The sequence below is a fragment of the Mus caroli genome, chromosome 6, assembly GCF_900094665.2.
Source record: "Mus caroli chromosome 6, CAROLI_EIJ_v1.1, whole genome shotgun sequence".
NCBI lineage: Eukaryota > Metazoa > Chordata > Mammalia > Rodentia > Muridae > Mus > Mus caroli.
In genome coordinates, this window is record NC_034575.1 from 68,158,938 (window position 1) to 68,175,227 (window position 16,290).

The 16,290-nt window shown below is 43.5% G+C and overlaps 2 protein-coding genes across 5 annotated transcripts in view; one reads left to right on the forward strand and one right to left on the reverse strand.

Moving 5' to 3' along the window:
• Smyd1 (SET and MYND domain containing 1) overlaps positions 1 to 1,121 on the reverse strand; it is a 51,737-nt gene extending 50,616 nt beyond the window's left edge. For both annotated transcript variants that reach the window (XM_021164681.2, XM_021164680.2), the window contains exon 1: positions 913 to 1,121. In XM_021164681.2, coding sequence (XP_021020340.1) covers positions 913 to 1,049 — 137 coding nt within the window. In that variant the 5' untranslated portion in view covers positions 1,050 to 1,121. The remainder of the gene's footprint in view (positions 1 to 912) is intronic.
• A 7,659-nt stretch (positions 1,122 to 8,780) lies between these two features.
• Krcc1 (lysine rich coiled-coil 1) overlaps positions 8,781 to 16,290 on the forward strand; it is a 14,737-nt gene continuing 7,227 nt past the window's right edge. The window contains exon 1 of one of the 3 annotated variants that reach the window (XM_029478657.1): positions 8,781 to 8,994. The gene's annotated coding sequence lies outside the window, so the exon portion shown is untranslated. Of the gene's footprint in view, positions 8,995 to 9,558; positions 9,763 to 9,793; positions 9,989 to 16,290 lie in introns of those variants that run through there. The other 2 variants (XM_021164980.2, XM_029478656.1) reach the window with 2 other exon arrangements.

Sequence of the window (16,290 nt, forward strand, 5' to 3'; positions counted from 1 at the left end):
TAGACCAGGCTGGCCTGGAACTCAGAAATCCACCTGCCTCTGCCTCCCGAGTGCTGGGATTAAAGGCGTGCGCCACCACGCCCGGCTGGTATCATTTCTATAAAACCAACAAAGACAAACTGTGGCTATCCAGCTTGACTAGGGCAAATCAATATATGAAGTAATACGAGAATGTTCTGGGAAATTTTTATTTAAAAGAAAGCACAAGTTACCCCTAAGGTAGACATTGGGCAAGACTCTAGTATTTGGATATTAGGGTAAATGGATTCGTGTATTACTTATAGTTAAACCTAACTTCTTATATTATCACACATGCTTTATATTCTATTGGGTTCTTCAGACTTTTGGTCTCATTTGTATATATGAGGGAACTAAAACGAGGGGGCTTTTTGTAAGAAAATATTTCCTGCTGCACCATACCCACCCATCCACAGCCAGCATGGTCTCTTAGCCAAGTTCTCTGTGATTAGAAAAAGTGTCTAAAGGCCCCGCTCAGCTTTGGACTCTGATAGGGATCATAGATAGAGACAATGACTCCTTGCAGAAAAGAGATGCCAGCACATTACTATCAGAAGTGTAATTTGAAGGGCCAGCAAGATGGCTCCGTTGGCAAAGGTGCTATCTATCCAACAGGGCTGACTACCTGAGTTCAGTCCCCAGAACCTGCAGGGTGGAAGGAGAGAACTGACTCCTGAAAGCTATCCTCTGGCCTCTCCACATGCACTGGGGCAAGAGTTAAGTTCCACACCAAGGCACGTGAGTGTTTTGCAACGCACACGCACATAAACATACACACACATAAATAAATGTAATAAGTTTTATATTAAACATTGAAGAACCCATGAACTTCACTTCTTTCCCTGACAGTTTGGGGAGCCAGAACTTAAGAGCTTGGCTCCCTGCTTGCCATACCTGTCAAAAACCACTGCAGAATAAGCTCTCTCCGCAAAGATGACATCCGCAGCCCAGAACTCCTTCGTAGCCTTCAGACCTCTGCCTTTGCCCTCGGAAGTGAAGACCTCCACGTTCTCCATGCTGCCTATTGTCATCTCAGAGTCTGTCAGGCCTTCGAGGTGGCTTGCTCACACTGAGCCAAGCCTCTTGTCCTTGCTGCTATTTAGCTCCTTCATCGTCCCAAAGAGCAGGACTATAAATGGACTGGCCACCTCCCCTTCCCAGCTCCTCTCCAGAACTGGGCCCTCACCTCCCCCTCCACCACTGTGTCAGGAGGGAAAAGGCCAGTGAACACAGTGGCCTTACAAAGGTCTCGTTCATCACCCAGAAAAGACGCCAAGACAGAAAATGACCACAAGCTAGTGTGGTCCTGACATGGAGCCTGACAGACAGGGTTTGAAAACCCATTTAAAGATACTCCCAGCATGTGCTGTGTTCTGAACTGCAGTCATATTCAGCTTGAGATGAAATCAAGAGCACTTGGTCAGTAGGCTATTTTTATCCTCCAGGTGCCTCTGACAATCAAAAGGAGACAACTGGAGTGGACAGAGAAAAGAGGCAAAGTAATAATGGCTGCCCTGGGACCCTTCAGCTGTCAGATACAGACTTTCTCAAGTGAGGTGGGCCCCTTGCCCCACCCCCAGCCTAGTGTCTCCCCGTGGCAAGAAATAAATAGCAGAAGCTAAAATGAGCCTTTTGCCATATATGTAGCAGAACTCTTAGGACTCAAGGGACATCGTTTCTCTCCTGTGTCAGCTGTGTCTCTCACAGCAGCCCACCCCATGGAATGGAAGTCAGAGTTCTCAGCATCACTGATGATACAAGACAGCTGGTTACAGAGAAGGCAGGATTGAAAAGAACAGCACCCATCCCCGAGACCTTTCTACCAAACTCCCTCAAGCATGTGTCTGCGGCCAGGAAAGTATCAACTTGCTCTGTCCCTCCTCTCACCCAGGAGGAGTGACATTAGAGGCATGGTTCTAAAATCCCGGTGAATTTAGCACCACTCCTTGGCCAACTGGCCTATCTCACTAAGGTTGAGAGAAGGGCCCTTGCAGATTCTGCTCTGTGGCTTAGCTTCTGTGTAGTATTTTTTAATTTCTGGTTATGTTTAAATTCTGGATTGATATAGTTTGAGTGTGACCCTCACAGTTCAAGTGTCAGAAAACATAAATGATTGGGGAAAAAAAAGAGAAGAAATAAAAGGAGGTACACGTGACTACTCTCAAATTGTGGAGGAGATTTTATTCCAGGTAAAACGGAGAAAGCCTGCAGAGCGGAGTCCAGGCTGATGGTGACCTGAAGACTAAACTGAACTATGAAAAAAGAGAGGGGGAGGCATAAGAGAGCAAGAGAGGTGGCCTGAGCCCAGAGGCCAAGAGATCTTCATAGCCCAAATGCCTGCATTATATAGGGATCTGGCTGGGGGAAGGGATTTGGAAGCCCAGCCCTGGGAGAGAGAGACTTAGGATGGGGGAAGGATAAAAGTGCTAGAAGGAGCTAGAGGTGCTGAATGAGATTTGTCCTGGGTTTAAGACCTAACAATAATCAGTGCTGCATTCAGGAGAGTCAGCACATCTTAGAATGATTAGTTCATTAGATCTGCGCCCTCACAAATGAATGAATCCATTATCAAGAGAATGGAGTCCTATGAGTTTGGCCTCTCCCCCACCACATATCCACTGGGGACCTTTTGCCATTCTGTGATTCAGCAAGGTCTTCAGAATCAGGAGTCGGTACATTTTTGTTCACTATAAATTACCCAGTCACCCCCTGTCAATGGGCAAAGAGACACCTTGGTGGTGGTGTTCTATATCTGTCAGCAGGTGACAGTGCTTTGTTGATCAAGCATCCTAGCTTGATGCTGGCATGGAGGTTTGAACATGCTTGGCCGAGGGAGTGGCACTATAGGAGGTGTGGCCTTGCTGGAGGAAGTGTGTCACTGTGAGTCTGCTGCTACCACCTACAGATGGAATCTATGAAACAAGGGTGATAATCTCTGCCTCACTGGTGTGGTGGGTGAGAAATTGGGTGTCCTGCGCAAGGACAGCACAGGTCTTGGCATTTCAGTGATTTGCTTTATTTTATTTACTCCGTCATATCCCCTCTAAGTCTTCAGAATATACCAGAAGTTCTGTGTCTTCATCCAAACCGCATGTCTCAAATGCCCTTTAAGCCATCCAACGCCCTTGTCAGACAGCATGTCTTAATTCTTAGAATATCAGAGCTAGAGAATCTCAGCTATTTCAGATGTATCCTAATGAACAAAACTCAAAGCACCACACCCTCCCAGCTGTCGTACTTACTATTCTATTGCTGTGAAGAAGCGCCATGACCAAGGTAACTTTAAAAAGAGAGAATTTAATTTGAAGCCTTGCTAACAGTTTCAGGTGGTTAGCTCAGGATCATCGTGGTGGGAAGCACTGTAGCAGGCAGGCATGGTGCTGGAGCAGTCATTGAGAGCTTACATCTTATCTGCAAGATGGAGGCAGAAGGACAGAGACTGGGGCCTGGTGGAGGTTTTTGAAACCTCAAAAGCCCACCACCAGTGACACACCTCCTCCAGCAAGGCCACACCTTCTAATCCTTCCCAAACAGTCTACCAACTGGGAGCTAAGCATTCAAGCATGAGCCTACGGGGGCATTCTCATTCAAGTCTTCACACCAGCTACTGTAGAGGCTAGGGCAGGTGGATTGTGAGTTTCATGTCATGGGCTAAATAGCCTATCTCAAAGTAGGAGAAGGAGGATAAGATGAAGAGGAGGAAGAGGAGGAGGAGGAAGAACAAGAAAAGCAATAAAGCCAGGCAATGATGGCACATGCCTTTAATCCCAGCACTTGGGAGGCAGAGGCAGGTGGATTTCTGAGTTCAAACCCAGTTTGGTCCACAGATTAAGTTCCAGGACAGCCAGCGCTGCACAGAGAAACCCTGTCTCAGAAAAAATTAAATAAATAAATAAATAAATAAATAAATAAATAAATAAATAAATATCACTGATGCCAAGTGTAGTGGTTTGAGTATGTTTGGCCCAGGGAGTGGCCTTGTTGGACGAAGTGTACCACTTTGGGTGTAGGCTTTGAGACCCTTCTCCTAGCCATTTGGGAGTCAGTCTTCTCCTGTTTGCCTTTGGAACAAGATGTAGAACTCGCAGTTCCTCCAACACCAGGTCTGCCTGAACACTGCCATGCTTCTGTCTATAATGATAATGGACTGAACCTCAGAACCTATAAGCTAGAGTCAATTAAAGGTTGTTCTTTATAAGAGTTGCCATGGTCATGGTGTCTCTTCACAGCAATGGAAACCCAAGCTAAGACACCAAGAGAGTGAAAAAAAAAAAGTATGAGTTTTTCAACCCAGTCTGAGTTTTCAATCCATTAAGTGCTCTGTGTCGACAATGCTCAGTAACCCACAGCCTTTGCAACAACAGCTCTGAGGGCAGTGCTCAGATAGGCAAGGACTCAAACCTACTCTAGATGCTGTACTAGCACATGTTCAGCCCAAGCCATGGTCAAAAAGGAAATCTACCTGACCTGAGGCAGAGAGGTAAGTCAAAGACTCAGGCTCTGAGCTTTAGCTGTGTCTGTGGATATTCATCTCATCACAGTATAGTTACGAAGTAGGAAGTCAGGTGGAAGACAGGTAGCCCTTAGAAGATGTCCAAGTTAAAATATAAATGCCACCTTACAAATGTTATCTATAGAGTCTACCAAAATTCATGTAGAAATAGACTTTCTATCATGAAGCATGTAGAGGATAGAAACATAATCCAGTTGTGGTATTTGAAGGTTCTGGGAAAAGTAGTTAAAGTGAAATGAGGCCGTAGGGGAGACCTTCATCTGACAGTACTGTGGCTTTAAGAGGAAAAAGGATGCGAGTGGGGATGTTTCGTCCCTCAGAGCAATGTCCTGCTCCATCTTGGACCTCTGCAGAAAGTCCCACCAACAAGAGGACTTCGACACATTCAACCACCTGACCATGGACTTCCCAGCTATCTGAATCATGAGTCAAAAAAGCATATTCCTTATAAATTAATCTGTGATATTTTGTTGGGGAATCCAAAAATGGACCGAGACACATGGCAGGAGGACTCTGCAAATATGGCTAAATTCAAGATCTTTCAGTGAGAGGATTATCCTGTATTATCCTGTGTAATCCTGATGGGACCAATGTAATCATAGCAATCTCCATAGGAGGAAAGCAGGGACAGAAAGGCAAGAGGATCAGAGTCTGAGACACACTGCAAAGGCCTTCCTTGCTGATTTCGAAGTTGAGGGGTTGGGATCAGGAGCCCAAATATCCAGGAGACATGTGAAAATTAGAATAAGCAAAGAAAGAGATCCCCACTCCAGAGCCTCCAGAGGGAGCTTGGTCTTACTGACAAGGTGAACGCTATATCTGCTTTTGGTCACCAGAACTGTAAGGTGATTGTAAATGTACATTATTTTAAGTCACTAGGTTTGTAATAATTTGTTACCTCACTAATAGGAATCTAACATAAAATATTACCTTTGCCTCTTATTACAGTAAATATAACTAACCATTTCTCATAGAGAATTCCAGACCAACCAGGACTACACAGTGAGATCCTGTCTCAAAACAAAACAGGCAAACAAACCTGAAATGAAATTCAGGAAGAATGTCATTTACTAGCCCACAGCTAAAAACAAGCTATTAGCTTACTTCAATATAGAAGACACTGAAAGTTAATGTATAATAAATTAATATATGTGTGTTGCAGATGAAGTATGTAAGGCTCATTTCCATATGTTTGGGTAGAATAACTACAGAAGGAGGCAGAGGTGGTCAGATCTTTGCACTTCCAAACCTATTCACTATGACAGTGAAAGCTAAAACTGGGGTTGACAAATCTGGGTACACAAATCTCTAAAGGGGAACTGAAGCCTCTAACGTGACTTTATAATGCAGTAAGCATTTCTTCTTGGAGTGCTGAACAAAAGGGATATAATTGTTCCTTTAATCAACAAGAAGACACATTCATTAAAAAGACTCCAGAATATATTAAAGTGTTTTAAAATCTTCTCTATGATAACATAAGAGTTCTAGGGGCTGGAGAGATGGCTCAGAGGCTGCGAGGGCTATACTGCTCTTACAGAGGACCCCAGTTAGGTTCTCAGTGTCTATGCTACAAGGTCACAACCGACTCTAGCTCTAGTTCTTGGTGGACCCTTCACCTCTGGCTTCTGACAGCTCCTGGACTCATGTATACATGTCTATGCAGAGACATAATTATAAATGTAATATTAAATTAATAAAAATAAATATTAAGGAACCAGGTTTAATGTCACTCAGGTGACATTAAATAATTTTTTCACCTACCTGCTTGTCCCTCTGGGTATTGGAGATGAGCAGAGAGTCTTTATTGTCTAAGGTTGTCCATTGCTCCCTAGGACATACAGCAGCATCACTGAGAGCGTGAGTACTGGCATTAGCAGGGCTGGTGATTGGAAGGGACCAGCTGGGACTATATTCTCAAAGGTAGTGGAAAAATAGGGCTTTTTTTTTTTTTTTTTGAGATATTGGTAGATCATCACAAAGCCTAGGTTTGCTTCAGATTCCTGCAGCTGCTGCTGCTCCTGCTGCTCCTGCTGCTGCTGCTGCTCCTCCTTTAAAAACTGTCATTGTCCTGCATTAACCTCCCAGGTTGCTGGGATTGCCAGTAACTCCCACTCCTGTGTAAACAGCCTCCTAATGGAAGAAGGAGTTCATCTTGCTGACCTGAATTTCCGGTAGAATGTGTTTCCAGATGCTTGCTGTAGCACTTAGAACTTTAGCTGTACCCATTGTGCATATACATTGTTGTTCCAACTGATCACCTCAGAGGCCTGGGGAGAGTGATTAATTGTGTTTCCTCAGTTATATATGTCACAATTTAGGGGATATGTATGGATAGGTATAAAAGTCCAGAAGTAAAGGCAAAATGTTACCAGTACAGTTTGTGATAAGTTTTTGGTGTGCCTGGCCGAATAGAAGGATGCTACCACACCCTGCAAAACCTCCAAAGTTCCCTCTGTCAAAGACCCACTGGCTGAGCTACACACACTCTCTCGGAAAGATCACCATCTAGTGGCAAATCCAGAGAGCTGCAAGTGCTTCACCTCCTATAGGTTAGTAAAAGGCACAACCCTTCAACTTCCTTTCTACTTGGTGCCAAAGCTCATTTAGGGCATAAGATTTCCAGGGCCCTTTACAGCTGTGAAGTAAAAATAGTTTTTACTGTCTCTAATGGTTTGGGGGAGGGGTGGGGGGAGGCAAATGAATTTTGTAGCAAAATACCTAGACAAAATTCAAATTTCTGTTACTCTAAATATAACTATCAGAAAGCAAGCACACTCACTTGCTCACGTCTTTCCTACAGATGTATTTGTAGCTTATGTTCCTTAGAAAACATGGAACCAGCAGGGCCAAAAGTGCTCACTGATGACCTTTTACAGAAAATGCCTGCCAGCCCCTGCTGAGTCTAATAATAGGATGGTCAGCGTGCTTGGCAATATTAAACAGGCCAGGAAGAACTCGTACACTCCTAGGCTCATTCATTTGTGCCATAAGCAATTTGAGAGACCAATGAGAACTTTTAGAAACTGAATTAAGGGGGTGCTAAATAAACAAGGGGAATGGCATTGAAAATAAAGGTGAAGGGCTACCCAGATGGCTCAGAGGTTAAGAGCTCTGTACTGCTTTTGCAAAGGACCTGAGTCAGGTTCCCAACACCCACATCAGACCACTTATAACCAGACGTGTCTCCAGGGAATCTGATGCATCTGACCTCCTGGGACACACACACACATGGGCGCATACCGTCTCCACACAGAAACACACTACACGCCGGGGCGGTGGCTGGCGCACGCCTTTAATCCCAGCACTTGGGAGGCAGAGGCAGGCGGATTTCTGAAGCCAGCCTGGTCTACAAAGTGAGTTCTGACAGCCAGGGCTACAGAGAAACCCTGTCTCGAAAAACCAAAAAAAAAAAAAAAAAAAAAAAAAAAAAAAAAAAAAAAAAAAAAAAAAACCAAAACGAAAGAAAAGAATAAAAGAAAAAAGAAAACACACTACACACATGATTACGAGTAGATCTTTAGGAACACCACGTTTCTATTTCTTTGCAAGTTTTTATGTAATACAGAATATTTTAAAAATAAAATTAATAAATATTTTTAAAGGGTAGAGGGAAGAGAGAAAGTCACTCACAATAATAGCCCATTATATGTTGTCTAATTACAGCACAGACCAAAACCTCAGGTTCTCTCTTGTCCCTGTGTTATTAATAAGCATGGAATCATTAATGGACTGCTTGTCTCTGTGTGAAGCCTTTTACGGATGGAGTTTATTAGGCAGTCCGGGAGTGGCAATGCTTGGCAAAGGAAGCAAGTGCAGCCTGTTGAGTTACACAGTAGTGTAGTACTAACCGGAAGCAGGGCCTTTAACATGGTCCAGTGGGTGAAGGGGCTTCTAATTCCAGCACTTGGGAGTCTGAGGTAGAAAGATCCTGTTTTCCAGGCCAGCCTGGGAGTAAAGCACAGTCTTCTAGTCAAATTTCAGCACTTGAGAGATTGAGAGATGATAGAAAGGGATTGGTGGAGGCAAGTGGAAATGAAGGGAAGACAGACATCTCCTGAAACAGAACTGATCTTTAATCAGAACTGAAGGGCTGCAGTCTCTCAGGGAAGTGAGACTATGCCCAAGTGGCACGTGGGGGGTGGGGTGGGGCAAGGGGTTGGGTTTTGTAGGACTGAAGGGGGGCGGGAGGGAGCTTTGGGGTGGAAGATTCCTTTTGCAGGTCAGTTCTCCTGCAGTCAGGAAGTGGGAGAGGCTAGCGGGTCTGGTATGTGGATCTCCTTATCAGAAGCTTCAGCAGTCAGCAGTCAACAGTCAACTCTGGGCTTCTCAGTCCACCTGAGGTTTTTAAGTGATTACTTCAATCTATGCTTGGGACCAGCCAGAGCTAAAGTGAGACCGTATTACACATGGGTCAGTGTGCTGCCAAGCCCCAGAAGCTGAGTTCGACTTCTGGGGTGCATAAGGTAAAAGGAGCCCCGCCCTCACTCCGCTCCACACAAAATAATGACCATGTAAAGAAAACTAAAATATACTTTAGTAGTACCTGTGTGATGTTGTATCTATGTAATAGGAGCGTGTGTGATGAGCATACCGTGTGTGTGCTTTGAGGAATACTGTGCACGAACGTGTATAATCTGAAAGGGAATTTATGGACTATGCTAGCAACGAACCATGAGCAGGGATGGTGTTTAATATTTGGTATTAATATAAGAGCACAAGAAAGAGGAAAGGCAGATATCTGTGCGTTTCTTAGATATTTTGGCCGGTGGATCCATACATTTCCAGACTCACTTTGGCTTCCGGGCTGAACCTCGTCACTAGGTTTCTTTCCTCCAATGGCAAGAAGGACCGACACCCAAGCTCCTACCCACACGGACAGAGCCGGTTAGTCCGAAATGGCGGTAAGGGGCGGAGCACACAGAAAGGGCGGGGCTAGAAACTTTCCCGAGGGCCCCCGCCGCCCTGCTGCGCACGCGCGTCTGCGCGCCCCGGCCGCCATGGCGCTGGCGCCGTCCAGTCAGCCGCGGGTGGTGGCGGCGACTTCCCCTCAGGAAGTCAGGTCTCCGCCTCCTCCCCCCCTCCCACCCCGCCTGCTCTGCGGCGGAGGCGGCGGCGGCGGCAGCGGTGTCTCTGCCTCTCCGCCACCTCCACCGCAGCCTCTGACCCCCGGCCGGCGTTGTTGGCGGGGAGGGGGACAGTAGTTGTAGACGCCCGCCCCTGCCTCAGAGAAGGTGAGTTCCCGCCCGGCGGCGGGGGCGGCCCGAGCTCCAGCCCTCAACTCCCGCGGCCTGGTGAAGGCCGAGCGCCCCGGCCCCGCCCCGCCGCGCCTGCGAAATGGCCGACTAGAGCCGGGCGCGGCCGGCGGCCCCCCTCGGAGCGCCTGACTCTCTCCTCAGGACCCCTCAGCACCCGCGGCGCCATGGCCGAGGGACCTCACCGCCTGGCGAGGAAGCCGAGGTCCGAGGGGGCCAGGAGAAGAGGCGGGCGAGGGCAGTGGGGGTTCAGTGAAGAAGCCCCGTCCTCCAGCGACCCCGGGAGAGAGCGGCCTCGGTTTGGTGCCGGAGCGTGGACAGGAGACTTCCCAGCAGGCCACTTAGCGACAGGCAGGAGTGGGGAATTAGGGAGCTCTGGACAGGAGCGTGGGAGCTTCCAGGTTTCCTCAAGGAAGAGGAGAGGTGCGGTGGAGGGGACGGATCACCCCGAAGCTTTTCTAGGCATCTGGGTTGCCAGGAAGACGAGTTAGGAAAAAATGTCCAGACGTCTCTTGACCGTAGTACCCCGAGTTTTAGCATTTCTTGACCAGTGTGAGAGTGGCGAGAAGCAAGATTTTAACCCAACCCTACTGACTAGAAGCAGAACTGAGCTGTGTTCTGGATTGCTCCGAGTGACTTTGGCCTTTAAAAAAAAAAAAGTGTAAGGAGAGAAAGCCTGAAGTAGACAGGAGAGGTGAAAACTCCCCAAGGGTTAGCCATTGCTTCTGCCGGCTGAGAACTAGGAAGTTAGGCGCCTCCTTCATCCCAGTTACATTTCAAAGAATTGCATCTATAGTCTCTGAAAGACCGCTGAGCTGTGGGAAATAAGCTTAAAATGAGGGGAGTCTTTGTTGGGCGTGGTGCTGAGCGCCTTAAATCCCCAGCAATGGAGGGGCAGAGGCCATCCTGGTCTACATGAGAATTCCTAGCCAGCAGGAGCTATAGAGTGAAAAAACAAAACAAAAAAAAATGGCCTGAGACCGGGCAGAATTGTTAGCTTTTTAAGAGTGAGCTCTACTGTGGGTAGAACTCCTTAGACCCCAGCATCACAAACACGGAGGCTTGTCATCTGTTGAGGGCTAAAATAAACAGTAAACCTGACAGCCAGAGCTTTTCCTTAAAGTGGGGCTGGGGTGTCCCAGGCACTTGACACTGGGGACCCTGTTAAATTGTGATTTAAGTCGCTTTTTATGGATGGGGGTTTGGAGAGTTTTCACATTCTCACCAACACATTTACCAAAACACAAAAGCTGTAGACTACCCCAGTAGATGTGTGTGTGTGTGTTCTTATAGGTACTACACACCTGAGACAACCTGCACCTGTGAGATAAATCTTTAAAGCAGTTTTGGAAATAATTCTATATCCTGGCATTTGATTCCCCACTGCAGAAGAGTTCAGTAAAACACCAAGAAACAGAAAAGCTATTTTTAGTACTTTTGCCTTATATCGCTCCTTGTCTCCAGTGTGAAAGATAATGGAAGCCAGACTATCACAGGATAATTTAGATTCCTTTTCTATATATAATACCTGTAAATATAACACCAAAAGTAACTTTTTTCATGATATCTGTATTTTATGTCCTTTCACAGTTTGGAGAAGTAGCACAGGAGTAAAATAGTATCCTTAAAACATTTTTATGAACACTTCCATGTAGTAAGAATGTTATAAAATTTATTACAATCAAATAAGTATCTTCAACCGAGAATATTCTGAGAAAAATTTTTATCTGAATTTGTGTGTGTGTTAAAATTTCTGTCTGTCACCAAGTATGCCTGAATAGTTTTTAGGCGTCAACATGCAGTTCTTTTTAGTTCTATGGTCAGATCACAATCAACTCTTCATGGAAAAAACAAAACCAACCTTTCTGCCAGTTTCCACATCACTTTTTTTTTTTTTCCCCAGTGATTCTAATATGTGCAAAAGAAAAAGTGATAGTCCATATAATAATAACTGCTGTACCACTTACAGTTAGTGAAAATGAGACTAGTGAGATGGGAGTCTTGATGACCCTGGGAAAGTCCCACACTTGGTCTTGGGTTGTGTCATCTACTGAATGTGGGGTAATTGGACTAGCCCAGTGCTTCTCAACCAAGGATGTGTCTGACCCAGGCTTCCCATCTTCCGTTCATTTGGAACGTCCAGAGACATTTTTGCTTGTAGCCACTGGACAAAGGAACGTAGTAAGCAAATGCTTTAGGTAATCTATTTGGTATAGGACAGAGATGCTGCAACACTCTAAAGACAGCCCTCTTACACACAACATATGATTATCCTACTAAGAACATCAGTATTGTCAAGTTTAGGAACCTTACAATGACCAAACTTCTGAAGGGCTGTGTAGATTAGATTTATAGTTTTGGACTGATTTCTGGGTAGTCTGGTATTCCTTCTGTGGTGTGGCTGTGTGCTGGGACAGTAATAGAACATGGAAGTTTGGACTTATAATGGTCATTTGAACATTTGGCAATATTCAAAAAATGAAAAAACACAGCAGTTTAAAAAGTTACCTAGTCACTGTTATGGGACTTTTGGAATGTCTTCCCAACTCTCCTCCTACCTTGCAAGTGTTGGGATTATAGGTATGTGCCACCCTAACTGGTTTAGGACTCTGTATGTTTTATTTTCAATGCTTACAAAAGGTTGGGTGGAGCCAGGTATGGTGGCTCATACCTGTAACCCCAGTACTTGAGAGACAGAGGCAAACAGATCTCTGAGTTTTAGGCCAGCTTGGTCTACATAGACTGCTCCCCCATCCCCCCAAAAAGTTAGAGTGGACATGTCACACATGCCTATAATTTCAGTGTTTAAAGACTGAGGCATGAGGCTCAGGAGTTCAAGGCTGGCCTGGGCTGCACTGTGAGACCCTGTCTTAGAAAAAAAAAAAAGGACCTCACTAGTTACAGAAAGACTTTTGATTTCCAGTTATGCTTGTAGATAAGACAGTGATTGGAAGTGTGTGTGTGTGTCTGTGTGTGTGTGTGTGTGTTAGGCTGTGTTAGAAAACTCCAAAAAAAAAAAAAAGAAAGTACCAGTTCCATTGTCACCTTCAAAATAGGACAAGTAAAACTTTTGAAGCAGGAAGCAGATGAATAGGATCACATCAGGAGTTTGAGGCTAACCTGAACATATCCTGTCCCAAGAAGAGTCAGTATCGTTGTGGTCGGTTTGTGTGCACTAATTTGAAATCAAGGGAAGTTGTGAAAACTACATAATTTAACCCTTCTACCTTACTGTAGCTAAACTACATATTTTTAAACAATTCAAAATAATTGCAAAACACTATATTCACATTCTTTCTAAACTTTCTGATTTTACAGTTCTTTTGAACACATTTTTAAGCAGAAAAGCTATATACTGGTGCTGAAATCAGGCTTAGTTTCAAGATAACCAGCATAAATACAGACTTTTTCATTTTTGCAAAAGTTAAAACTATAATGTAGATACATGTAGCAAACTCCAAGTCAGTGTATGTCTTTCTCAGTTATTTTCAATAAAATTTAACAATATTGAGCTACAAATCAGACTCCCATGAATTAGCAGTGTAATACAGTATAAAGACTGAGTAATTATTTCACAGATAAGTTAATTTAGAAACCCAGATGAAACAAAGAAGTGTCTGGTAAGTGAAAGATTTTTCAGACCTTGTTTCAAATATGTATCTTTAGTGAGATTCACTGGGTCACACTGAAGGTTATGAATATATCCACATACCCTAGGGAATTATATAAGTTTTATGGCATTCTTCAGGGTGCTATGCCTCCTAGATATGGGCAGATTTACTGTCAGTAATCCTTAACCAGGGATAGCTTAAGGTAAAAATTAGCTTCTTCCAAGCAAATACATTCAGGTACCACCTTCCTTCTACTATCACCCCCATTCCTGGGAAAGGAAGTGAATGGATCATGAGTCAGTCACAGTAATTTACTCTCTTAAATTATTTTAGCTTGTATAGATTGGCTTGTTGATACTAAAATTGGAGCATACCATTTTACAACATGTTTTAAAATATACCATGGACATTTGTTCATAACATCACAATTCCAATTTATTTAAGTAGCTACGTAGAAGGTGGACATTTTAATATATAATCCTAGCACTTTGGAGGCAAAGACTGAATGTTTACAAGTTTGAGGCTATTCTCTTCTACATAGTACCAGGTTAACAAGGGCTAAGTGGTGAAACCATCCATGTCTTAAAACAACAGAAATGAGGCCCATTGGACTTGCAAACTTTATGTGCCCCAATACAGGGGAATGCCAGGGCCAAAAGAATGGGAATGGGTGGGCAGGGAAGTGGGGGGGGGTATGGGGGACTTTTGGGATAGCATTGGAAATGTAATTGAGGAAAATACGTAATAAAAAATATTAAAAATTAAAAAAAAAACAACAGAAATAACCTAAGAAATAAAGATGGTGACACAAAGTTTTAATCCCTCAAAAGGCAGAAGCCAGCCTGGTCTACAGAGCTAGTTCCAGGATAGCCAGGAATACACAGAGAAACTCTGTCTTGAAAAAAAATACATAAATATGTGAATATAATGTACAATATTAGTGCTAAATGGCATTTGTCTTCAGTCTATGTTGATATAATGGAATGCCACACTTTTAAAAGATTTCTTACAGTTCTAGAGGCTAGTGATTTTTAAGATGCCACCATCTAGCGAAGGTGAACTTCATGGAAGAAGGCAAGAGTATGATTGTGGAGAGATATCAAACTTGCAGTCATAAGTTCTCTTAACTAACATTAATCAAATCTTAAGTTGGCTACCTCGTGACCTAAATAGTTCCCATTAGACTTCACCTAATGCTTGTACTTTGATAAAGTTTCCAGCATTCCAACACCGGCTTTGGGGGATATATTATCAAACTGTAGCATTCTTGCTCATAAACATATAAGCATCTGTAAAATAAATTTTAGCAGTTGGGCCAGGCAGTGGTGGTGCACACCTTTAATCCCAGCACTTGGGAGGCAGAGGCAGGCGGATTTCTGAGTTCGAGGCCAGCCTGGTCTACAAAGTGACTTCCGGGACAGCCAGGGCTATACAGAGAAACCCTGTCTCGAAAAACAAAACAAAAATTTAGCAGCTGGGTGCCTTAGATTTAACTGTAGACCATGTAAATATAGTGATTTGGGTAAGATTAATTATGAAGGGAGAAAAGTTAGCCCAAGTCCTAAAAGTTAATGTACAACATGACTAGCTTCATGTTTGTATGGTCTTGAATATTTAGTGAAATTTTTGTGGTCACATTTTTACCAACTGGGAAAAGGTTGCCTGCTACAGGTAAAGTTGGTTTATGGTTCTTCCCAGTGATTTTCACAGAACATTAATAGTGTACAGTCATACTTAATTATCTGCAGGGGATTAGTTCCAGACCCCCTACCTTATGTAACAAAACCTACAAAAGTCTGACTCAGTGTAGCTGTATATAGCCTTGACGTGAGTACAGTATAAATGTTATGTAAATAGTTGTTACATGTATTGTTTAGGGAATGATGACAAGGAAAAGTCTTCTTACTCTGTAAACATGATTTTTTATTTTTATCAATAGTTGATTGAGTCCAAAAAAATGGAACACAGAGATTCAAACCCAAGGTTTACCTAGGTTTGAATCCATGACTCATAAAATTGACTGTATTTTTTTGAGATTGTTCACTACCAAAAAAATGCCTAGGTTCAATGTCTTAGTCCATATTTCAATATTGTGACCCAGATCACTTCCATCATCAGTTCTCAGGAACCTTCTCATTTACAGAGATATTTTCTGGACCACAGAAAAATGTTAAGTTCAGGTGTGATGTCACACATCTATAATTCCAGGTACTTATGAGGCTGAGGGAAAGAGGATTACAAACTTGAGGCTATAAGGCCTGAGAGATGGCCACTTCTAAGTCCAAGAGCCCGAATTCAATCTCTGGGACCCAATAGTGAAAGGAGAAAGAACTGACTCTAGTTAGTTACCCCCGACTTCCACATGCTTCCTCTGGCACATACACCAGATACATACACAATAAACAAAATTTTTTAAGCTTGAAAGATTACCATATTAAATATTAAGCTTACTAGATGTTTTCCTATTATAATGGGGTTTCTTATGAGCAAAATGCTGTAACTATAGCCTTGTAGGCAGTTGAAAAATTAAAATTTGAGGTGGTGTTTGAAATGGTATTGCTAAATGAAGATTGAAAATACAACCTCCAGTGTTTTTAATTTTCTCTGTAGATATCAGGAATGAATGCAGACAGATTTTTATAAAAGGCATCTGTGGAGTGGTACTGCTGTTTAATAAAAGATTTTTTTTTTATTATGAGATAGGTTGGAAATAAGAGACTATCTTTTGCAAGCTTTGAAATATAGCAGATAAATTTCATCCATGCCATTTTGTTTAATCGTTTTAAGAACCCTTTGTGGTAGATGGTATTGCCCTTTTAGTGCGTGAAGATGTGGGCTCAGAAAAGAAATTATGAGCTGACATATTTGGGGAAATAGGTTTTTTTTTTTTTTTTTT